This window comes from Tupaia chinensis, unplaced genomic scaffold, assembly GCF_000334495.1.
Source record: "Tupaia chinensis unplaced genomic scaffold, TupChi_1.0 Scaffold000231_2, whole genome shotgun sequence".
Lineage (NCBI taxonomy): Eukaryota > Metazoa > Chordata > Mammalia > Scandentia > Tupaiidae > Tupaia > Tupaia belangeri.
The window spans coordinates 2,842,191-2,865,684 of NW_006159707.1; the positions used below are offsets into that span (position 1 = coordinate 2,842,191).

Here is a 23,494-nt window from a genome sequence, read left to right on the forward strand (position 1 = left end):
CTTCCGCTCTGGGTGGCCTAGGGTTTCATCGATAGCTCGGCTTCCTTCTAGGCAGCCCCGCTCAATTGCTCGGCAGTCTCGGATTGCGCACGCGCAGGCCGGGCGATGGCGCTCATTGGTCAGGGATGAAGGCGCGCGGGCTTCGCGTGGGCCCGCTAGTCGCACGCTGAGGAGATACCGAGTCTCTCTGAGGGGATCCCGGGCCTCACCGGGGTCCCTGACCTCACGGACCTTCCGGGTCGCTTAGCTGTCTCAGGGCCTGCTGAGTCTGCGTTTCCGCAGGCCCGGAGTCGGCGACAGTTGCTCTTTTCGTTCGGTCGCCGGTTCGATGGGAGAGCCTCCTGGGAAGCTCCTCAGCTGTGAGGAGAAGAAAAAGGTGCCAGGGGGTACGGGACGGGCCGACACCGGACTCTGACCGGCTCGCTCAGGGCCGGGCTGCATTTCCTCAGCCGTCCGAGAGCAACAGCGTCCTCTGACCCGACCTCACCGGGCTGAGGGGACACAGCAGGAGGAAATGTAGATGAGTGCTGTATATGTATAATGTATAAACACAGTGTATAAATACAAAATGGGAAATTTTATAGTCTGCCTCCCTCCCACATTGTGGACTTCTCCCACTCCATCGCACCCCCTTTCATTTCTCTCTTAGTCTGGCGGTTCCAGACCTTTGGGGGATGGGGGGTGTTGAGCGGTGTAGCCTTAACCACCAAACAGTAATATGTACGAGGTTTTTGTATTTGGAGTGGAGAGTGTTCGTAAATGGTGTGGTTTTCCATGTTTTAACGCCCATGTTAAAAGATATTTACCTGCTTGGTTTTTGTTTTTAAGTTGTAGGTAATACTCTGTAGTTTGGAGCATCTTCATTTCATCAGATATTCCTCTACTGATAAACTTTTAGGTTCTTTACAGCTTGTGCTGATGTTAACATGAATTTTTTTTTTTTTTTTGGAGAGGTTTTTGCTATAGGGCGCGTGCGCTCGCCAGGAAGACAGAGAGAGACAGAGAGACAGAAAGCGAGAAATCACCCCCCAGGGGGGATGGCCACACTGCAATCCCTTCTCCTCCATTCTCCTCTCAGGATCTTGGGCACGCACGCACACGCGCCCGGCGTGAGTTTAAGCCACCGGTCCGGGACTCCAACCACGGTTGACTGCGTTGGAGTCCAGTGACATAGCCATTACGCTAACTGCTGGTCCCAACATGAATGTATCTTGTGCTTGTGCTAAATTCATTCACAATAACTCAACAGTCTTCTTTTCTTGATTTACCTTCTAGTGGGTGAGAAGAAACATTTACAAGTAATTAAGATAATTCCCAGATATTGATAAGGTCGATGGGGATATTGATAAGGTTGATGAGGTGCTGGCTAGCATAAAGAGTACAGAATCTAGACTCTAGTGTGTAGGTTTGAATCTTGCCAGTAATAATTTCATGATCTTGGATAAACTGCTTAATCTACATTTCAGTTTGCCTATCTGTAAAGTGGGGATAATAATAATAGAATATACTTAGTGTTAAATGAGCCAATAGTCATTTATGGGCCAGCAGGTGGTGTGGTGGCTGAGTGAGACTGTGGACCTCGAAAATCACAACAAATAAGTAGATAAGTAAGTGCTTTCTTTAATTTTTTTTTAAAGGAGGTCATTTGTAAAGTCTAGCACCCACTGAGGCACATTATAAAAGTATCAGGTATTTTTATAATTGTGTAATTGAGGATGAGTAGGGACAGAGGTGGCCCCTTTAATACCAGAAGTGCTATGGTAAACAGTGCTTTGGAAAGTGAGAAAAAGTAAGCGATTAATTAAGAAAAAGTTGACACACTTGGTACTTTTTTAGTAGTGTTTTGCAGATAATGGTGGTTTCATTTTTTTTTGCTTTTTGTTTGTTAAGGTAGATGCTAAGGACATAATCTTGGTGATGTTTCATTGGTTAAAAGATTAGTGTCTCTTAAAGGTTCTTAGAAAACAGGAAAAAAAAAAAAAAAAACAGGGATGTCTTTCTGCTGAGAGAATTCTTTGAACCACAGAAGCCAAAGAGACATAGGCAACCTAAATTTTCAGGGAAAAGTAATTTGATTTGGCCCAATTCATTCATTTATTTATTTAACAAATCTTTGCTGAATGTCTCTAGTATCCCTGCTGGGATTCAGCAGTGAAAGCTCCAACTTCACAGACCTGTGTGTTCCTCAAATATACTTAGTGTATTCCACTGTGGAGGGTTCCTTCTGCCTGGGATCTTTCCCTCTCATCTTCTCAAAGCTAACTCCTTTCTCCTTCAGGTCTAGCCTCAGACAGTAGTCCTCCAAAAATGCCTTCCTGACCACTGTAATTAAAAGTAGTCCATTTAGGGGGACCAGCAGTTAGCGTAATGGCTATGTCGTGTAGTTGACTGCGGTTCGTGTCCCGGACCTGGTGGCTTAAAACTCATGCCAGGCGCGTGTGTGTGCGTGCCCAAGATCCCAAGAGGAGAATGGAGGAGAAGGGATTGCAGCGTGGCCATCCCCCCTGGGGGGTGATTACTCGCTTTCTGTCTCTCTGTCTCTGTCTGGTGAGTGCACGTGCCCTAAAAAAAAGCAAAAACCTCTCCAAAATAAATAAATAAATAAATAAATAAATAAATAAAATAAAAGTAGTCCATTTGGGAGGCTAGTCATTCTTTCACATCACCTTGTTTAGGTATTTATCACCATGTGACAACACCTTATCTCTGTTTTCTTGTTGATGTCTATATCCCTCATTATATGTACATTGCCTTAACTACCCTGTCTCTCTAGAATCTGGAATAATAACTGACACATAGTAAAGATCAGTTATTGTTCTTGGTGCTAGTGATTCCTGGACCATTAACTGACAAGTAAGAAATGCATTTGTTCAAGGAATGACTGATGGCAGCTCCTGCTAGCTTCAAGAATCTCACTGTGATGGAGAGAAACAGAAGTAAATAGATGAGGTGGTGTGGTAAATACTGTAATGAGGGAACACTGAGGACGGTTGGGAATATCTTACCTAGATTCAAGGAAGGACCCAGGGAAGTGATCATCTAAGCAGAGGCTTGAGAAATCAGTAGGAATTAGCAAAGGGACGAAATGCTCCAGATAACTGGAAAGTGTGTAGTTCATGCCAGGGTCCTGAGGTGGTGCAGAGCTTGGTCCTTTGTGAGACTGAAAGATTTTATGGGCCAATGCTATTCCTTCTACTGCATCTTGCTGAGGGGTCCCACCTAGCACAGCATGTCTCAGGGATACTGTATCCCTTCCCTCTGACTCACCCTTCTTTATGCTCAGTATTGTTGGTATTTTTCTTCCAGTTAAAAAAAAAATTAGCATTCTTGAAAAGAGAATACAACAAGACACTGGCACGCCTCCAGGTAAGTCATCTAAGTGATCTCAGGTTAAAGTGTTGTACAAATTATAAAAACAGTCTTTGATATAAACCTTTAAAGGAAATTTATTTCTTGTGATGCTTCTGTTTTCTAGCGTGCCCAAAGGGCTGAGAACCTTAAGCATTCTTTTAAGACAATAGAAGGACCTGACTGCTTGCCCCAGCAGGACGTTTCACCACAGCTAAACCACTCAGGTAAACCTAGCCCCTGACTAGCTTGCTTTATTATTTCCCAGGTGTATCTGGTTGTCATTCTTTTCCCAATAGTCAGATGATAGGAACTAGCAATATATTCTTTAATTATCATAATATTCATTTTCTATAAAATTCATTCAATGAACTATACTTTCATTTGGATCATTTATTTAGTTGCTCTTTTTAACATTCATAAATTAAATTTATTGTTTAAATGTTGGAAAGATTTTTTTTTTTTTTTAATTTAAGTATCTAGAACTTAAAACACAGAGGAAAAAGTCTGAATGGAAATATTCTATAAAATGATGTCAGGGCCAGCAGATGGTATGGTGGTTAAAGGTGCTGAACTTCCACATGACTGATCATGGTTCAAGTCCTGGACCTAGTGGCTTTTTTTTTCACTTCTCTTGATCTCTCTCTGGTCAAATTAAAAAATAATAAATAATAAAGTTAAATAAAATAATTATTTGAAAAACAAACAAAAACTAACTTTATTTCTGGAGTTAAAATTCCAGTAATGGAGGATGGACAGTGGCATAGCAGTAAAATGCAATGCTCTTAGGTTGATCCACATGGGAAAGTTCTAGGTCTCCCATCTGGAGGCTACCCTGAGTATGTTGGCTACATATTTGCCCATAATCCTTGGTTGACTGGGGCTAGGTTTGGATGATGGCATTGAGACCCTATTGGGGGGTTCTGTCTCTCTCTGTCAGAGTCTCGTTCATGGAAGAAATAAGTGTTTTAGAAAGTTTCAATTGGGAGGGGGTCATTGAAATGGAAAAGTGGTATTTTAAAGTACTTGAGCAAAAAATCAAAACAAAACAAAACAAAAACACAAAACCCATGAAATAGAAAATTTAAGAGAAAAGGCCCAGCCTGGTGGTACATTCCACATAATATATTGGACTGCAGTGCTAGAATCCACTGCTGACTGCAGATTCAGATATCCAGGTCAGTCTGAAAACATTCTGGGTGGGTGTCCAAGACTCTGAGAAGCTAGAGGGCCAAGGAAGGGGGACTGTGATGTGGTGAGACTCTGTCAAGGGTGCGTTTTCTTTCTCTGTCCCCCACACACATGCACTATAATTTTAAAAAACGGTTGGGACAAAGAATAACCTTTTCTTTAAAAAACCACTTTGAGTACGATTTTTGTTATGTTTACTTAAAATTTACTTAAAACAGTTTGCTAGATTTTAAAAACTTGAACTTTGATCTGCCTGAATTTTCATTCATTGATTCTGGGCCACTCAGGTGGTATGGTGGTTAAGGCAGCTGGATCCTACATGACCAATTGTACAATTGCAGTCCTGGACCCTGCAGTTTGAAAAGCATGGTGGGCCTGTGTATGTGCCCAAAATCCCAAGAAGAAAATGAAAGAGAGGAGATTGCATATAGTCATCCCTCCCTGGTGGGGGAGGGGGGGCAGTGTTTTCTCACTTTCCCTCTCTGTCTGTCTCTCTGGTGAGTGCATGTGCCCTATAGTGAAATTAAAAAAAGAAAAAATGTCATTTTTTTTCTTAAATAAATATTAACTAGTATATATATAAAAGGAAATATGAAGATTTTTGTTTCATTTAAAAATAAAAATATTAGCTACATCCTTTTTTCCCCCCTCAGAATCTAAAAATAAAGAATCACCTTGTGACAAATTACAGATCAATTCTCATCTTGACAACAAAACTGGAGAAAAGACATCTATCACCATTGATGTTGAGCCTGAGTCCTTCAACCCTATAGAGGGCCCAGAAAAAGGATCGTGTATTCAAGGAATAGTTGATCTACAAGAACATTTTCCCTGCAGAGTCAGTGGTTCTGATGATGAAAAAAGGCAGAGTAAGCTGCCAGGGAGAACAAAGAAGCAGCAGAAGAGAATATTATTTTCACAGGAGAGAGAATGTTTCATTAATACTGATTCACTTGTACTCTCTGGAAAAAGACTAAAGGAACAAGAAGAAATTAATAGCAAAAATCATAGGTCACTAGTAACTGAAATAACAACTCATTCCTCAAGTCTTAAGTCTAAAATTACAGATTCTTCAGCACCAGTTACAGAAACTAGTGGAGGAAATTTATTAATTCCACCTACTGCCAAACCAGAAAGAGATGCTGATACACTTTTAAGAGGATATAATTTTCCCAAAGAGACTACAGTTCCTATGCATATTCCATCAGATGGCAGTAGTAGCCAGCACCTTGAACATATGCCTCCCACAAGTAACTGTGAACTTAATACTCAAGGCTTAAAATGTGTTAGCCCTGCTTCATCTATACACTTGGAGGCACAAAATAAAAAAATGACTGTCTTTATGGATAACCCAGTGGCAAATAAAGCTCTAAGTACAAGCAGCCAGCTGCCTAGTTCTAACTTAGAGGCAGATAATTCATGTCCTAGAGATGACTTTACTTATAATAACTTACCAGCAAATGAAAACCAAAAATTAAAAGAACAAAATCACACAGAAAAATCTTTAAAATCTCCGAGTATCACTCAGGATGGTAGAAATAAAATTCTTCAGGAAAATGAGGTTCTAAGTCAATCTAAGAGTCTTAGCCTAGATGCAATCGATTCTGTTAATACAGAAAACCAAACACATTCTTGTACAATGCTTGAAGGCCTTCTATTTCCAGCAGAATATTATGTTAGAACAACACGACACATGTCAAATTGCCAGAGGAAAGTAGCTGTGGATGCTGTAATTCAGAGTCATTTAGGTGCTAGGAAAAAAGGGTATAAAAATAAAAATAAAACAACTAAAGATTTAAACCTTTCCAGTGAAGAAATGGACCAAAGTGAAATGTCTGACACATGCACAGGACAACATAGTTTAAGAAGTCCTTCCCAAAAACTTCTCTCATTAGCTGAAGTCAACCCTCCTATTGGATCCACTGAAGATAATGACTTTTCCAGGAAGGCAGTTAGCCAGACAACTGTTAGATATACAGGAAAAAGAAAATCAACCTGCACTCCAGAATTAGATCATTGTGAACCGCTTTTGCCCACTTCCAGTGCATTAGATATTAACAGCTCCAAGAAAGAAACTACCTTGCACAGATACCAGAATGAACAAGCAATCATTCATGGTAAGACACAGTTAAAGGTAAATCAAGATATGTTTGATGATGATGATAACAGTTAATAATTATTATGTACCTGGCACTTTCTAAATGTTGTACTGATACTAATTTATTGAATCATAGCAGCCCTATATGAGGTAGAATCTATTTTTATCCTCACTTTACAGATGAGGAAACTCAAGTTCAAGGAGGTTAAAGTGATTTTAATGAATTTAATTAAAATGGCAGAAATGGGATGCAAACCTGGCAGGGTGATACCAAAGTTCACTAATGTGGTTGAAAAAGCAGACATTGAAAAGGAAAATATGTTGGGTAAAATTTTACCTAAAATTAATAGTTATTCATGTGTAGCAAAATCTTTTATCTATAGGCAGAAGATATTTTCCCTTGAGAAAGAAGGAAAGAAAAAGGAAGAGAAATAGAAATGGGCTTGTGTTCATTAGTTTTGTTTATCTCTTTTTTGAGGGAGAGAGAGATAGGCAGGCAGGCAGAGAGATAGAACCCCCAATAGAGTCTTGATGCTTCAATCTACCACCAGCTTCAGTCAACCCCAGATTGTGGTCACACGTGGGCCCAGTATAATCAGGGAGATGACTAGACATGAATTCAGAGCCTTCTCATTCTTGGGAAGTTTTGCAGAGCATTGCATTTGACCACTATGCCATCTTCCAGCCCCCAGGTAGTTACTTTTGATAGTCTCTGTCACAGTCCTCCTAACCCAGCCTCTCCATTATTTAGGATCACAGGCATGTGCAGCAGTTCCTGGTATATTTAGGTTGGCCCAGGAACCAAACTTAGGCCTCTTAGACAACTTCTAGCCTCCCAAGTGGTAGCATTATCTATACACTACCACAACTGAGCCTGGTAAAAGCTTTATAAAATCAATATAGAGGGTCAGCTAGGTGTCATAGTGGCTAAGGCAATTGGATCCCACATGGCTGACTGCAGGGTTTGAGTCCCAGCCAGGCAGCTTGAGAAACACTGGGCATGTATACATGTGTGCTTAAAATTCTCAGAGGAGAATGAAGGAGAAGGGTGTCTGCGCGCACATGTCTAAAATCATGAGAAGAGAATGGAAGAGAAGAGATTATGGTGTGGTCATCCCCCCGTGGGTGTTTTCTCACTTTCCCTTTCTCTCTGGATCTTTGGTAAGTGCACATGCCCCACAGCAAATTATTTTTAAAAATACACACACACACACATAAAGTGTTTATGAAATGTGTGTGAGAGTCCACTGACCAACTCTCCTGGAGGTGATTATGTAGGGGCTGTCAGGTGGCATGGTGGTTAAAGGTGCTAGATTCCCACATGACCAATGGGGTTCTAGTCCCAGACCCGGCAGCTTGCTTTCTTGCCTTCTCTATCTCTCTGTCTCTGTCTGGTCAAATCTAAAAATAATAATAACAAATATAATTAAATAAATAAATTATTATTTTTAAAAATGATTATGTAGAACCAGCAGTTAGCGTAATGGCTATGTTGCCGGATTCCTACGTAGTTGACCACGGTTCAAGTCCTGGACCTGGTGGCTTAAACTCACACTGGGCGCGTGTGCATGCATGCCCAAGATCCCGAGAGGAGAATGGAGAAGGGATTGTGACATGGTCATTCCCCCTGGGGGGTGATTTCTCGCTTTCTGTCTGTCTTTCTGGCGAGCGCAGGTTTTTCCTATAGCAAAAACCTCAAAAAAAAAAGAAAAAAGAAAAAGATAAAAATGATTATGTCGTAAAAAGGTCTGAGCAACTTTTTTGGATAAAATATCTAACATAGTCTTTACAAGGTCTGTGGGGCACAAGATTTGGGAGCAAATAAGGATATGTTGTAATTTAAATTTTTTATTCATTTACTCAGGAGTTAATCATATTTTGATGAATTAAGAATAAAAACTGGATAATTCATTTTGACTTTGAAGATCAGCAACTTTCTGTAAAGTGCTGTATAGTCAGTATTTTGGTCTTCGTGCTCTGTCTCAATTATTCCCTGCAGTACAAAAGCAGCCATAGCAATATGTAAATGTGATTGTGTCCCAGTAAAACTTGATGTACAAAAATAGGCAGCAGGCTGTTGTGTGTCACTGAACACAGACTTTTGTCTATGAGCTATTCCTAATTCATTTTAAAACAATTGTGGCTTTTTTCATCATCTTTTAAGTCAATGAGAATAGAACAGAATCATGGCTTAGCTGTGATAGTGCATGCCAGATACTGTGTTTTGGCAGGCTAAGGCCACATGGGAGAGCCAAGCCAGGCATTGTGGTGTGCATCACAGGCCCAGCTACACAGGAGGCAAAGGCACAAAGATTGTGACGTGGTCAATCCTTCTCTAAAATAACACCACAAACACACATACAAATACACAGAGAATACAAAAGAATGAAAAAGTAGGCCATAAATAATAATCTAGAGGGACCATCAGTTGGAGTAATGGCTATGTCGCTGGACTCCCTTGTAGTCGACAGCAGTTTGAGTCCCAGATCCAGTGGCTTAAACTCATGCTGGGCACGTGCGTGCGTGCCCAAGATCCCGAGAGGAGAATGGAGGAGAAGGGATTGAGGCATGGCCATCCCCCTTGGGGGGTGACTTCTCACCTTCATGTCTCTCTGTCTCTGTCTTTCTGGTGAGCGTATGCACCATATAGCAAAAACTACCCTCCCTCCAAAAAAATAATCTAGAAACATTTTTAAATATATTTTAAAATAATCTGATTTTAGTAACCTGCAGCTACACAAGGTGACATTCACATAACATAAAATTAACCATTTTAAATTAAGTAAACCATTCATTGTCATTTAATACATTCATTTTTATTTTTTGGAGAGTTTTTTTTTTTTTTTTCAATAGAGCATGTGCACTTGCTGGAGAGACAGAGAGAGAGAGAGAAAATGAGAAATCACTTCCCAGGGGGATGGCCTCACCACAATCCCTTCTCCTCCAGTCTCCTTTTGGAATTTTTGGGCATGCACGTGCCTGGCATGATTTTTAAGCCACTAGGTCTGGAACTTGAACCACAGCCATGCATGTATCAGTATTTCATTCTTTCTTACATGTGAGTAATGTTCCAGCATATGTATGTACCACAGTTTGTTTATCCATTCATCAGTTGGAAACATTTTGAATGGCATAGAATTTCAGTTGCAATAAGAACAGTAAATTACTCTGCGTAAAAAGAGAACTAAGTAGGACCAGCAGGTGGCGTGGCAGTCAAGGCACTGGACTCCCACATGGCTGACTGTGGTTTGAGTCTCAGACCTGGCAGCTTGCTTTCTCACATTCTGTCTCTCTGGTGAGCGCATGTGCCCTATAGCAAAAATTTAAAAATAGTAATAATAAATAAAATTAAATAATTCTTAAAGGCAAAAAAAAAAAGAAAAGAGAACTAAATTTTCTTTAATGAGACAAGCACATTTTCTAGACTGTCCTCTGGTAGCCTATTAGAATCATAGTTTTAGAGGTGAAAGGATTTTAGAATTAGTCTTCATGAGGGAGAGAGAGAGAGGAGGGAAAGCAAAATGAGGGGCTGGATGGTGGTACAGTGGTAAAATATGATGCTCTTTGAGGCTGACTCACATGGGGAATTTGTGGATTCACATCCAAAGATCTCCTTGAGTTTGTTGGATATGTGCATGCCCATGATCCAGATCTGACTGAATGATAGAGGTGGATTATAGCATTAGGACTCTGTTGGACATACCCTCTTTTATCATTTTCTTGCTCCTAAAATAAATAAATTTTTTAAAATGAAATCATTTGACTTGCCCATGGTAACAGAGTAAAACAATGATAGAATTGAGACTCAACCCATCTTCCTCCCAGTTAATGCTATCAGCACCACACTGTTTAGAGTACTCCAAAAGAATAGCCAATAGTTAACTCTCAACTTATAAACATTTCCTGAACTCTTCATCCAGGTTTCATTGTAATGGATGGAAAAAGTAATGAACATATTCCACTATATTTGTTGAGTATTAATGCCTCTTCAGTTGGATTTTGCTATTTTTGTTTCTTATTTTTCTATTTTAGGAGAGGAAAGTCACTGTCAAAAAGAGGACTGCCTTTCTTCTAGTAATTTAGCTTTGGAAGATGATGCATTCAATGCTCCATTTCATAAGAATGAAATACTATGTTTAAAGGAATTGCCATCTTTTCTCAATATCACAGATTTCCAGTTACCTGATGAAGAGTTTGGGCCTCTAAAGCTTGAAAAACTGAAGTCCTGCTCAGTAAAACCAGTGGGGCTGTTTGAACCAAAAACATTTGAAGAGAGGCCTCTTAAGGAGGCAAATTGCATTGTTCTGAAGGAAATGACTCCTGAACAAATAGACACAGAAATAGAGGACTTCAAAGAGGAACTTACTGTTCCTCCAGCAAAATCACATTCTAAAGTGGTAAACTTAAGACGCCAGCGTACAAAGACAGGTCTTTCTTCATCCATATTACTTTTCACACCTTTAAATAATGTTGCACCTGATAATGACAGATCTACAGATGTGTGTTCACCTACTTTCCCTATCTTAGGTACTACTCCAGCTTTTGGCTCCCAGGCCTATTGTGAAAAAGTGTCTGCAGAGGTTGTTAGACAAACTTGTTCACCCCAGCTTCCTCACTTGAAAGACACAGTCAATCTTGCTAGTGGAAGTAAACAATGTGACAGTTCCACCAGTCCACCAAAACTGGAAACCAACTTGCAGGTATCAGGTAGGCAAGGACAGCCTTCCTGTGGCTGTGACACTGGCTCCCAAGCAGCACCTCTACCCATTGAGTCATTCACTTTCAAAGAAAATCAGTACTGTGGAAATACATACCTGGATTTGTGTGAAGATTCCATTGAACAGGTACAATCTATTTTGTGAACATTTCTCTGAAGGAAGGAAATGTGTTAGTAAATCTTGATAGCATGACTTCCTTACACATTGTCCCCTTGGTGTTTAAGAATTTTTAAACATGTTTCTTTGATATGACTTCACTGTAAACATTAAGCTCATTTTGGAGAAAATAAAATTAATTAAAATATATATTTTAAATACAGGGAATCCTGTTCTCTTTGTCATCAATGAAACAGTTGCATTTGTAGCTTTGCTGCTGTTACCAGCGGAAATAAAACATATGAAGTAGACATTCTGATGAGTGAGTGATGCAGGCAGACACCTTACCTAAAGTATAGATTAATGGTATAACTTTTGTTTCCACAGACTGAAATAGCAGATCTCCCTGCTTGTGATAGCTTAAGTCCAGGCAGCCTACAGTTGGTTTCGAAGTTAAAGGTCAGAAGAACATTTCCTTAGAGTGTGTCTTGTGTCTTACATATGAAAAATTTAATGATTTGATAAGAAAATTGCAAAGAATTTGATCTTGCCAGCTTGTTCTTAATTTAATTCTATTTAAAAAACTTGGTAAACACTTAGAAAAACAGATTCAAACTGTTCTTCACAATATTGTCAAGAACAATTTAAGCTAAATTCTTAAACAATTTGAGCTTAATTGTTAATTTAAGCTAGCTCAACTTTGTATCATAATTATTTAATTATGTATCTAAATTTAGATCAGGCATTTTGGCAAAGAGTGAGGTAATTGCCATTCATGCCTCTCCTACCTGAATAGTATAATATTTCTACAAAATTAAGTTACTGTAATTTATAGGAAAATGGGTACTACTTCTAGATGTTGATATAGTGAATATTTACTCTTTTCTATGCTGTGTGATAATTGAAAATGTCTCTAGACATTGCTAAATTATCTTGGGAATTGGGGGTGAAAAATCTCTCCCAGTTAGGAACTACTGGTGTTGAGGAAAGAACTTCAAATCCACATAAAGTATTTCTTCCAATTGCTGGCTATGTGAATTTGGGCAAATTATTTAACCTCTAAGTCTTAGACTCCTTTGCTATAAAATGTACACAGTAATACCTGTGCACTGTTTCAAAGCTGTTCTGGAGTCAATTTAAGTAATTTAGTTCCTTAAGAAATCAATTATTGGGATCAGCAGTTAGCGTAATGGCTATGTTGCTGAACTCTCATGTAGTTGACCGCGGTTCGAGTCCTGGACCTGGTGGCTTGAACTTACTCTGGGCACGTGTGCGTGTGTGCCCAAGATCCCGAGGAGAATGGAGGAGAAGGGATTGCGGTGTGGCCATCACCCCTGGGGGATGATTTCTCGCTTTCTGTCTCTTGTCTCTCTCTGGCTCTCTGGCTTTCTAACAAGCGCACGTGCCCTATAGCAAAAACCTCTCAAAAAAAAAAAAAAAAAAGAAAAGAAAAAAAAGAAAACAATTATTCACGTTTTTTAATTTGTAGTTAAAGACTAATTTGTTTTGGTCTCTATTTGCAATTAAACCTCTCTTCCCATTGCTCTCCTTTTTAAAATGTTTATTTTTAATTAGCATAATTATACAGTGGAAATACAGTGATTTTTTTTTTCAATATGTGAACATGATATACAGTGATTCAATCAGTGTACTAAAATATATCCATCATCTCAACCATGTGTCCTTTTCTTTGTGTTAGGAACATTCAAAATCTTTTTTAGTTTTTTTGAAATGTACACTAAGGGTTGTTGTTAATCACATCTCCTTACTATATAACACTAGACATTGTTCCTCTTACCTAATTTTGATTTTATCAACATCCTTTTATTCCTCCACTCCCAAGTCCTTATTCTCTAATAGTCATTCTTCATTTCTCTACTTTTTTGAGGTCATTTTGTTTTTTTCCGATTTCCACATATGAGAACACGTGATATTTCTTTGTCTATGCCTGGTTTATTACTTTTAACATCCACTCCCCCATTTCTAAAAGCATTTCATTTCCTATATCAGATAGAGATACATGCCCAATCTTTTGGTCTTACAGAGAAACTAGTTTCTGATACTTTTTATTAAGTGGGATCTTGTTTTATTTTCTACTTAATTTTTGGTTTTGTTTGTTTTGTTTTATTTTGTTTTCGTTTTTAAATTTGCCATAGGGGGTGTACGCTTGCCAGGGAGAGACAGAGGGAGAGGAAGAGTGACAGTGAGAAAGTACCCCCCAGGGAAAATGACCATGTCATATTCTCTTCTCCTCCACTCTCCTCTTGGGATTTTTGGACATGCACATTATGCCAAGCCCAGGACTTGAACGGTATAGTTGGCCATGTGAGCTTCAGCTACCTAGCCATCATACTACCTGGCTGACCCACTGTATTTGTTTTTATCTTTAATAATTCCTTCCTTCCATTTTGTATTGTTCTTATTTTGTTCTCTTATTATTCTTTTACTAAATTCTTCAGCTGCATGCTTAATTTATTTTAGTCTTTCCCATTTTGTAATAAATATCTTGTGATTATTGTATTTATTTAAGAGAGATTTTTGCTATAGGGTGCATGCGCTTCTGGCGAGACAGAGACAAAAATCGATAAGTCACCCCTCAAGAGGGATGGCAATGCTGCAATCCCTTCTCCTCCATTCTCTCAGGATTTGGGGTACACATACTCAAACTCCCAGCACTAGTTTCATGCCAACAGGTTCAGGACTTGAACCACCGTTGGCCATGTGGGAATCCAGCTGCATAACCATTACACCATCTGCTGGTCCTGTGATTATGATTTTTTTCTTGAAATATTGCTTAGGACTTGCTCTGTGAGTTAGAATATATAGTATTGTCCTTATTTTAATTGGAGCTAATATATTATGTGCTGTTTCAGTGTTATTCTCTCTTTAATCAGTAAGTGGTTTATCAGGATGTTTAATTTCCAAATGGATAAGTTCTTGTGGGCCATCTTTTTATGATTAAATCTGAATTGTTCTGTTCTGGAACTATACATGATTATTGAATTATGTAAGTTAGTGTAGGCAATTTTTTTAGTTACATGAGACTTATGAAGCTCTTTCTTTGGACTTGCATAAAACTTTGATTTCATTTACCTAGTATTTAATCTAATCCTTGTAATCCGTATTTTATCATATTTATTCATTTCACAAAACAGAACTTCAGTATCTCTTTAACATAACTGTTGTTGCCATTCCATGTCAGAATACTTCAGGTTCCTGTTCTGTGGATGTGAGTGCCATGTGGTGGGAAAGGGCTGGTTGTAAAGAACCATGTATCATAACTGCTTGTGAAGATGTTGTCTCTCTTTGGAAACCTCTGGACACTTGGCAGTGGGAAGAAATTTACACCTGGCACTTCACAGAGGTAAGTCAAAATCTTTGAGCTGAGAGATACTCTCTGTTGTCTGCATGGTAATATATTGATAGGTAGGCAGCTTACCAAGACTGGGATCTCTGACCAGACAAGGCAAAACAGAGAGATGAGGTTACCTCCCCTCAACCCCATTTTTTTGGGACAATTTCAAACAAAGAAAAAACTAGAATGGTAAGTTCCCATATACCCACCATCTAAACACCATCTACTTACATCATACTTTGTTTTATCACATGCTTATTCAGTGTTTTGTTCTGTTTTGTTTTTGCCATAGAGCATGTGTGCTTGCCTGAGTGAAACAAAGACAGCAAGAAAAAGTACAATGGCGGGAACCAGCAGTTAGCGTAATGGCTATGTTGCTGGACTCCCACGTAGTCGACCGCGGTTCGGGTCCCGGACCCGGTGGCTTAAAACTCACGCCGGGCGCATGTGCGTGCGTGCCCAAGATCCTGAGAGGAGAATGGAGGAGAAGGGATTGCGGCATGACCATCCCCCCTGGGGGGTGATTTCTCACTTTCTGTCTCTATGTCTCTCTCTGTCTGTCTGGCGAGCGCACGCGCCCTACAGTGAAAATCTCTCCCAAAAAAAAAAAAAAAGTACAATGGCCATAGTACAGTTTCTTTTCCAATCCCCTCTCGGGATTTTGGGCATGCATGCACACATGCCCAGTGTGTTTTTCAAGCCACTGGGACTTGGGCTCAGACATCAGCTGCTGGTCCCAGAGATGAATTTTTATACTAGATATTTTGAAAGAGCTTAGAACATCATGTTTGTTTTGACTGATAAACTTAATATATATTTCTTGCCCTTCACCAAAACATTATTTCTGTTGCTTTTATATATGTATTTCCTTCTAATCTTTGTCATCTTCATACATACTTTGTATGTTACAATCCTGTATACTTAAAAATTTTGAATCTATCCTTCCCTACTTACCATATAAACATTTTTCATTACTACATATTCATCTTGCTTGTTAATACTTCATTCTTGTTGTTTTCTAATTTGCCAGAGGGCATGTGGTCACCCTGCAGTCTCCTCTCTACTTCTCCCTCCTTTCAGGATTTTGGTATGCATGCACACATGCGCAGCATGTTTCTCAAGCTTCTAGGTCTAGAACTCAAATAGTGTAGTTGGCTAAGTGGAATCCAACCACGTTAAATCATCATGCTATACCACCAGCTGGCCCCTTGCTCTTTTCTGTATCCATAGCTTCTTGCACTGTACTTGGCACAGAATATTTGTTCAGTAAAGATATGTATCTTTTTTTAAGAATTATTTTATTTATTTTATTTATTTATTTTTCTGAATTGTTATAGGGCACCTGTGCTACCAGAGAGAGAGAGAGCAAGAAAGCAAATCGCCAGGTCTGGGACTCAAATCATGGTATACCATGTGGGAGTCCAGCACCTTAACCTCCATGCTACCTGCTAGCCCTGAGATGTATCATATTTTTGTTTGTTTACAACACAAATCCATTTTTATTCATTTACGTTTTATTATTTTAAATCCTTGAGGGGTACACTATCACATGGATTCTGTGTCCAATGGCCTTAGCAGGAATTTGGCTCGGGAACCAGCAGTTAGCGTGCGTAATGGCTATGTCGCTGGATTCCCATGTAGTCGACCGCGGTTTGTGTCCCGGACCTGGTGCCTTAAACCTCACGCCGGGCGCATGTGCATACGTGCCCAAGATCCCGAGAGAATGGAGGAGAAGGGATTGTGGCGTGACCATCCCCCCTGGGGGGTGATTTCTTGCTTGCTGTCTCTATGTCTCTGTCTGTCTGGAGAGTGTACACACCCTGGAGAGTGTACACACCCTATAGCGAAAAAACCTCTCAAAAAAAAAAGAATTTGGCTCAAACCATGCCACTGTTTCCATGGACATGGGTTACCTTTCCCCAGATTACTTTGGTTTTATTTGGTTTGCGATCACGAGTCACTGTGTTGTTTTTTGCTTTGTACACATAAGCACACCTCTTGCCTAGATAGAATTCCATTTCATTTTGTGCATAAACACCTTCAATTTTTTTTTATATGATCAGCTATTTAATTAGGTTCTTGGCCAAAAAAGTCTAGAACACCAATTTGTGAGGATAGACTCCATTTGTAAGGGCAAACATGGATCGCAGGTAGCCCTGGAGCTGAGAAACAGCTTTGATTTTTGGTAAAATTTGCGAATCCACAGCTTTCTGATCAATCTTGCGCTGCTCTGAAATCTCGTATTTCTCCTTCTCTGTGTTGAAGATCTCACCTTCCTGGTGTCTGGGCTTCCACTGTTTCTTTTTCTTGAAGTAAGCATTGGTAAGGTGCTTTGGGATTTTTACTTTGCTAATATCAATTTTCGTGGAGGTGGCAATGACAAATTTCTGGTGTGTTCTACGCAGTGGAACTCGATTGAGAACCAGCGGTCCAGTTACAAGTAGCAAGCCACTGCTCAGCTGCTTCAGGAAAACCACTCTCTTGCCTCTGTGGCGTCCAGTGAGGATGATCAGAATGGTCCCAGGAGTGATGCTGGCTCGCAGCTTTCTCACATGCTGACTGAAGGGTTTTTTGCTGTGGCTCAACAGCTTTCGAGGCACATCTTCAGTAGGATAATACCTAGGCATTTTGCGCAGTTTAACCACCCAGGTACCACCATTCTTGTCTCCACCAACCGGTTTTGTGACAGTCACAAGAACCTTCTCCTTTTTCTTTTTGATCCTGGATTTAGAGGCTGTGGCCGAGTATTTCCTCTCGTACATGGCCTTCCTGGAGTACACGGCAGACCGGAAGTATCTGCCGATGCCCCGGACTAGGACAGGGTTTCGGCTGCAATGGGGCTTCCCCTTCTTGGGCTTTTTAGCCTTGGGGTTACCCTTTTTAACCTTGCCACTGGCATCAGCCTTCTTGGCTTCAGGTTTCTTCTCCTTAGTATCCTGCTTTGCAGCTTTATTGCCTGCCATCGTGTATAGTGGGAAAGAGAACTCAACACCTTCAATTTTAAGAAGAGCTGTGTGCTCTCTTTGGTTCCTGAGACCCCACTTATAGCCAGCAAAAGTAGCCTTGGACCACAGTCTTCCAGACATAGTTAGTTGCCTTTTAGAAGTCCTGTTTTCAGCAGGCCTCCACAGGCTCCAAGATGGTGGGAGGAGTGAAATATATCATTTTAAGTAGCTATATTATGTTCTTTTCAGTCACATGACAGAATGTCCTTTTTTTTTTTTTTTTTTTTTTTTTGTCTTAAGAGAGATTTTTGCTGTAGGGTGTGTGCTCACCAGAGGAACAGAGGAACAAATAGCAAGAAATCACCCCTCAGGATGGATGGCCATGCCACAATCCCTTCTGCATTCTCCTCTTGGGATTTTGGACACACACGCCTGGCAGGATTTTTTGTTTTGTTTTGTTTTTTCCTTTGAGAGGTTTTTGCTATAGGGCGTGTACACTCACTAGAAAGACGGAGAGAGGCAGAAAGCGAGAAATCATGCCCCGGGGGGATGGTCACGCCGCAATCCCTTCTCCTCTCAGGATCTTGGGGCATGCACGTACACGCACCCGGCATGAGTTTAAGCCACGAGACCCAGAACTCAAACTGTGGTCAACTACATGAGAGTCCATCAACGTAGCCATTACGCTATCTGCTGGTCCCCCTGGCATATTTTAAGCTAGTAGGTCTGGAACTCAAACCGTGATAGACTACATGGAAGTCTGGCAACATGACCATTATGCCATATGCTGGTCTGATGCCAGAATTCCTTAATTCTCTATTGTTGGAAGTGTAGATTGCATTAAATACTAAATAAACACTGTTATGGGACTGACAGATGGTATGGTGGTTAAAGCGCTAGACTCCCACTTGGCAAACTGCAGATTGAGTCCTGGACCTAGAGGCATGCTTACTCACTTTTCCTCTCTTTCTGTCTTTCTCTGGTCAAATTTGAAAGAAAAAAAAAAAAAAAAACTTTAGAAAAATACACTGTTACACACATATAGCTTATTTAAAATTATAGCTTTTAAAAAGAGGGTATGTTCTGAACCTTCTCTCATTTGTGAGAATACAGAAGAATATTATAACTTTTAGAAAATTTAGATTAATTTTAAGTGAAACAATCAAGTATAATATTTGAATTCTTTGTTTAATTTAGGTTCCAGTATTGCAAATAGTTCCAGTGCCTGATGTTTATAATCTTGTGTGTGTAGCTTTGGGAAATTTAGAAATCAGAGAAATCAGGTATGTATCCCAAGGAATAATTTTCCCCCCTTTGATTGTTATCTCTGTCAGCTTATATATATATATTTTTTTTTTTTTTTTTGGGGGGGTTTTTTTTTTTTTTTTTGCTATAGGGCGCGTGCGCTCGCCAGACAGAGAGAGACATAGAGACAGAAAACGAGAGATTACCCCCCAGGGGGGATGGTCACGCCGCAATCCCTTCTCCTCCATTCTCCTCTTGGGATCTTGGGCACGCACACACACGTGCCCTGCGTGAGTTTTAAGCCACTGGGTCCGGGACGCGAACCACGGTCAACTAAGTGGGAGTCCAGCGACATAGCCATTACGCTAACTGCTGGTTCCCTCTGTCAGCTTATTTTGAGTACAGGTTATAATCTAGGTTTGAATCTTGAAAGAATCTTTATTTAGGTCTAAAGAGATTTGTTTTTAAAAAATCGGTAGTGTGTTGGGACCACAGATGGCATAATGGTTATGTCACTAGACTCCCACGTAATCAAAGCAGTTCAGGTCCTGGACCCAGAAGCTTGAAGCATACTGGGCGTGTATGCATGTGTGCCCAAAATCCTGAGAAGAGAATGGAAGAGAAGGGATTGCGACATGTCCATCCCCCTGAGGGGTGATTTCTCTCTTTTTGTCTGTCTCTCTGGTGAGTGCACGCACTGTATAACAAACTCTCTTGAAAAAAAAATTAGGGGACCAGCAGTTAGTGTAATGGCTATGTCACTGGACTCCCATGTAGTCGACCGTGGTTCATGTCTCCGACCCGGTGGCTTAAAACTCACACTGGGTGCGTGTGCGTGCATGCCCAAGATCCCGAGAGGAGAACGGAGGAGAAGGGATTGCAGCATGGCCATCCCCCCTGGCGGGTGATTTCTCGCTTTCTGTCTCTCTGTCTCTCTCTCTCTCTCTCTCTGTCTGGCGAGCGCACACGCCCTATAGCAAAAACCTCTCAAAAAAAAAAAATATTAGTAGGCACCAGCAGTTAGCATAATGGCTATGTCGCTGGACTCCCATCTAGTCTACTGCAGTTCACGTCCCGGACCCGGCGGCTTAAACTCATGCCAGGCGCATGTGCGTGCGTGCATGCCCAAGATCCCAAGAAGAGAATGGAGGAGAAGGGATTGTGGCATGGCCATCCCCCTTGGGGGGTGATTTCTTGCTTTCTATCTCTCTGTCTTTCTCTGTTTTTCTGGCAAGCACACACGCCCTATAGCAAAAACCTCTCAAAAAAAAAAAAAAATTAGTGTAACATCTCTGATTGAAGTTTCCACTGAAAATTTGATCCTAGTCATCTAATATTAAAAACTTACTTCTGACTCCTTCTCATTTTTCCTTATATCTGGTTTAGAGCATTACTTGGTTCCTCTAGTGATGAAAGTGAAAAGCAAGTACTACTGAAATCTGGGAATATAAAAGCTGTGCTTGGTCTGACAAAGAAGAGGCTAGTCAGTAGCAGTGGGACCCTTTGTGATCAACAAGTAGAAATCATGACATTTGGAAAAGATGGAGGGTAAGAAAAGCATTAGTTTGTTTTAACTATTAGATAAAGAATGATGTTATCGGGACCAGCAGGTGGTGTGGTGATTAAGGCACTGGACACTCCCACATGGCTGACCAGGCAGGGTTCAAGTCCTGAATCTGGTGGCTTTGTTTCTCACTTCTTCTCTCTCTTCTCTCTTTCACCCTCAACCTCTGTCTCTCTCTGGGCAAATTAAAAAAAAAAAAAAAAAGAAAAAAAAAGAATGAATAAATAATAGTAAAATAATTATTTAAAAAAAAGAATGAATAAATAAAAATAAAATAATTATTTAAAAAAAAAAAAGAATGATGTTATCGCAGGTTTCAGAAAAAGTTGGATTTTCCATTCTCTAAGTGTAGTATAGCAGGTACTGCCTATTAATGACTAGGTTATAACATAGAAGGAGGTTAGATATGGAAGCCAGACATAGCAGGGAAGAAGTCAATGGAATGGACAGATGCAGCAAGTGTAGTTTGTTTTTTCTTAAATCTTTGAAATTTGTGCATTCCTTAAATATTAGACGTAGCTCAAGTCCTTGACCCTTTACTCATTCTGCTCACTTGGTGTCCATTGCTTCATTGTCAGTCTAGATGCTAACAACTTGCAAACATAACATTTCTAGCTCTTTCTTGGCCTTTGGGTATGCATGTCTGTTTGTTAGACATCCTGTGGACACCTCAGATTTAACATGTTGAAATTGAACTTGGAACTACTTTTTTTCTATCATATACTCATTATACTATATTATCATTAATCTGACTTTCCTAAATTGGAGGGTAGGAGCCTTTTGTGTGTTATTTATTCATGATTTGTTATAGACAGATAATTGTTTACTTAAATTAAGAAAGTGTTAGCAGAAATGGGAAGAAGCAGCTTTATGAGAGTTGAGACAGTAAAATCACTAAGTCCTGGTAACTGACTAGACAGAGGAAGGAGACAAGGATAATGTTCAGGTTTCAGGGTTTATCACTGGGTGGAGCAACTCATTGAGGTAAGAACATGTAAAGAAACAAGAAGTTTAAAGAGAAAGTTGATGAATTTAATTTTGAACATGATGAATTCAAGGTGCTTACAACATATCCAAATAGATAATATGAAAGTAATGTATGTTTATTGTAGATAGCGTAGAATATATCTGTTTTCTGTTTGTTTTTTCTGGTTTTAGGTTTGTTTTTATTATGCATAGTTTAGTAATGGGTAGAAGAGGTACTTAGAAACTGGGTTAGTGCAAAGTAATGATTTTTAATACCATTTTAAATGCAGAAGCAAAGACAAACTGTTTTTAATGTCCCCTGAAGAGACTGTCCTAACTTTTGCTGAGGTCCAAGGGATGCAAGAAGCTCTGCTTGGTACTACTATCATGAATAACATTGTTATTTGGTAAGCATTCTCTATAGATCCTCAGTAGTATGAGGATATCCCTCTAATTTTATAGGGTTGTTGTGAAGATTAGGTGAGAGTATGTAAGCATGATTGTGTTGTTTTTTTTTTTTTTTTTTACCATCAGATGCAATATATTTGTCTTACTTACAGGAGGCAAATGAGGACTATTTGGTTGGCCTTTTTTCTTATGTGGTGAAAGGTACCTAAGTATATAATTGTGAGTGGAAAATAGAGGACAGAAATCAGATATTGGCCCTTTCCCCATTTTCATTTGTGTGTGAATTTTTAATAATAAATGAAGGGATGTAAAGCATTAATGAAGTCTAAATGTTTTGGTGAACAAGTTTTAGCAGTTCAACTTTATAACAGTTATAGAAAAACCTGTTAAATTTTTTTGGACGATGCCACCATTTGTTTTTTAAGTAAATTTTCTTATTCAAAACAAAACCAAATCATATTAATTCATGTATTCTGAAAAAGATCAATCTGAGGGCTGACTGTGATAGTATAGTTTCACCCTCAACCTCTGTCTCTCTCTGGGCAAATTAAAAAAAAAAAAAAAAAGAAAAAAAAAGAATGAATAAATAATAGTAAAATAATTATTTAAAAAAAAGAATGAATAAATAAAAATAAAATAATTATTTAAAAAAAAAAAAGAATGATGTTATCGCAGGTTTCAGAAAAAGTTGGATTTTCCATTCTCTAAGTGTAGTATAGCAGGTACTGCCTATTAATGACTAGGTTATAACATAGAAGGAGGTTAGATATGGAAGCCAGACATAGCAGGGAAGAAGTCAATGGAATGGACAGATGCAGCAAGTGTAGTTTGTTTTTTCTTAAATCTTTGAAATTTGTGCATTCCTTAAATATTAGACGTAGCTCAAGTCCTTGACCCTTTACTCATTCTGCTCACTTGGTGTCCATTGCTTCATTGTCAGTCTAGATGCTAACAACTTGCAAACATAACATTTCTAGCTCTTTCTTGGCCTTTGGGTATGCATGTCTGTTTGTTAGACATCCTGTGGACACCTCAGATTTAACATGTTGAAATTGAACTTGGAACTACTTTTTTTCTATCATATACTCATTATACTATATTATCATTAATCTGACTTTCCTAAATTGGAGGGTAGGAGCCTTTTGTGTGTTATTTATTCATGATTTGTTATAGACAGATAATTGTTTACTTAAATTAAGAAAGTGTTAGCAGAAATGGGAAGAAGCAGCTTTATGAGAGTTGAGACAGTAAAATCACTAAGTCCTGGTAACTGACTAGACAGAGGAAGGAGACAAGGATAATGTTCAGGTTTCAGGGTTTATCACTGGGTGGAGCAACTCATTGAGGTAAGAACATGTAAAGAAACAAGAAGTTTAAAGAGAAAGTTGATGAATTTAATTTTGAACATGATGAATTCAAGGTGCTTACAACATATCCAAATAGATAATATGAAAGTAATGTATGTTTATTGTAGATAGCGTAGAATATATCTGTTTTCTGTTTGTTTTTTCTGGTTTTAGGTTTGTTTTTATTATGCATAGTTTAGTAATGGGTAGAAGA

The 23,494-nt window shown here is 39.4% G+C and overlaps 1 protein-coding gene across 6 annotated transcripts in view; it reads left to right on the plus strand.

The window, feature by feature from the left end:
• Positions 1–114: 114 nt before the first annotated feature.
• PALB2 (partner and localizer of BRCA2) overlaps positions 115–23,494 on the plus strand; it is a 34,035-nt gene continuing 10,655 nt past the window's right edge. Inside the window, exons 1-11 of one of the 6 annotated variants that reach the window (XM_006148299.3) lie at positions 115–376; positions 3,307–3,366; positions 3,476–3,575; positions 5,193–6,656; positions 10,670–11,065; positions 11,165–11,481; positions 11,839–11,910; positions 14,654–14,815; positions 18,949–19,034; positions 20,383–20,544; positions 21,817–21,933. In XM_006148299.3, the coding sequence (XP_006148361.1) occupies positions 329–376; positions 3,307–3,366; positions 3,476–3,575; positions 5,193–6,656; positions 10,670–11,065; positions 11,165–11,481; positions 11,839–11,910; positions 14,654–14,815; positions 18,949–19,034; positions 20,383–20,544; positions 21,817–21,933 (2,984 nt within the window). In that variant the 5' untranslated portion in view covers positions 115–328. Of the gene's footprint in view, positions 377–3,306; positions 3,367–3,475; positions 3,576–5,192; positions 6,657–10,669; positions 11,482–11,838; positions 11,911–14,653; positions 14,816–18,948; positions 19,035–20,382; positions 20,545–21,816; positions 21,934–23,494 lie in introns of all 6 variants that reach the window. The other 5 variants (XM_006148298.3, XM_006148301.3, XM_006148302.3 and 2 more) reach the window with 5 other exon arrangements.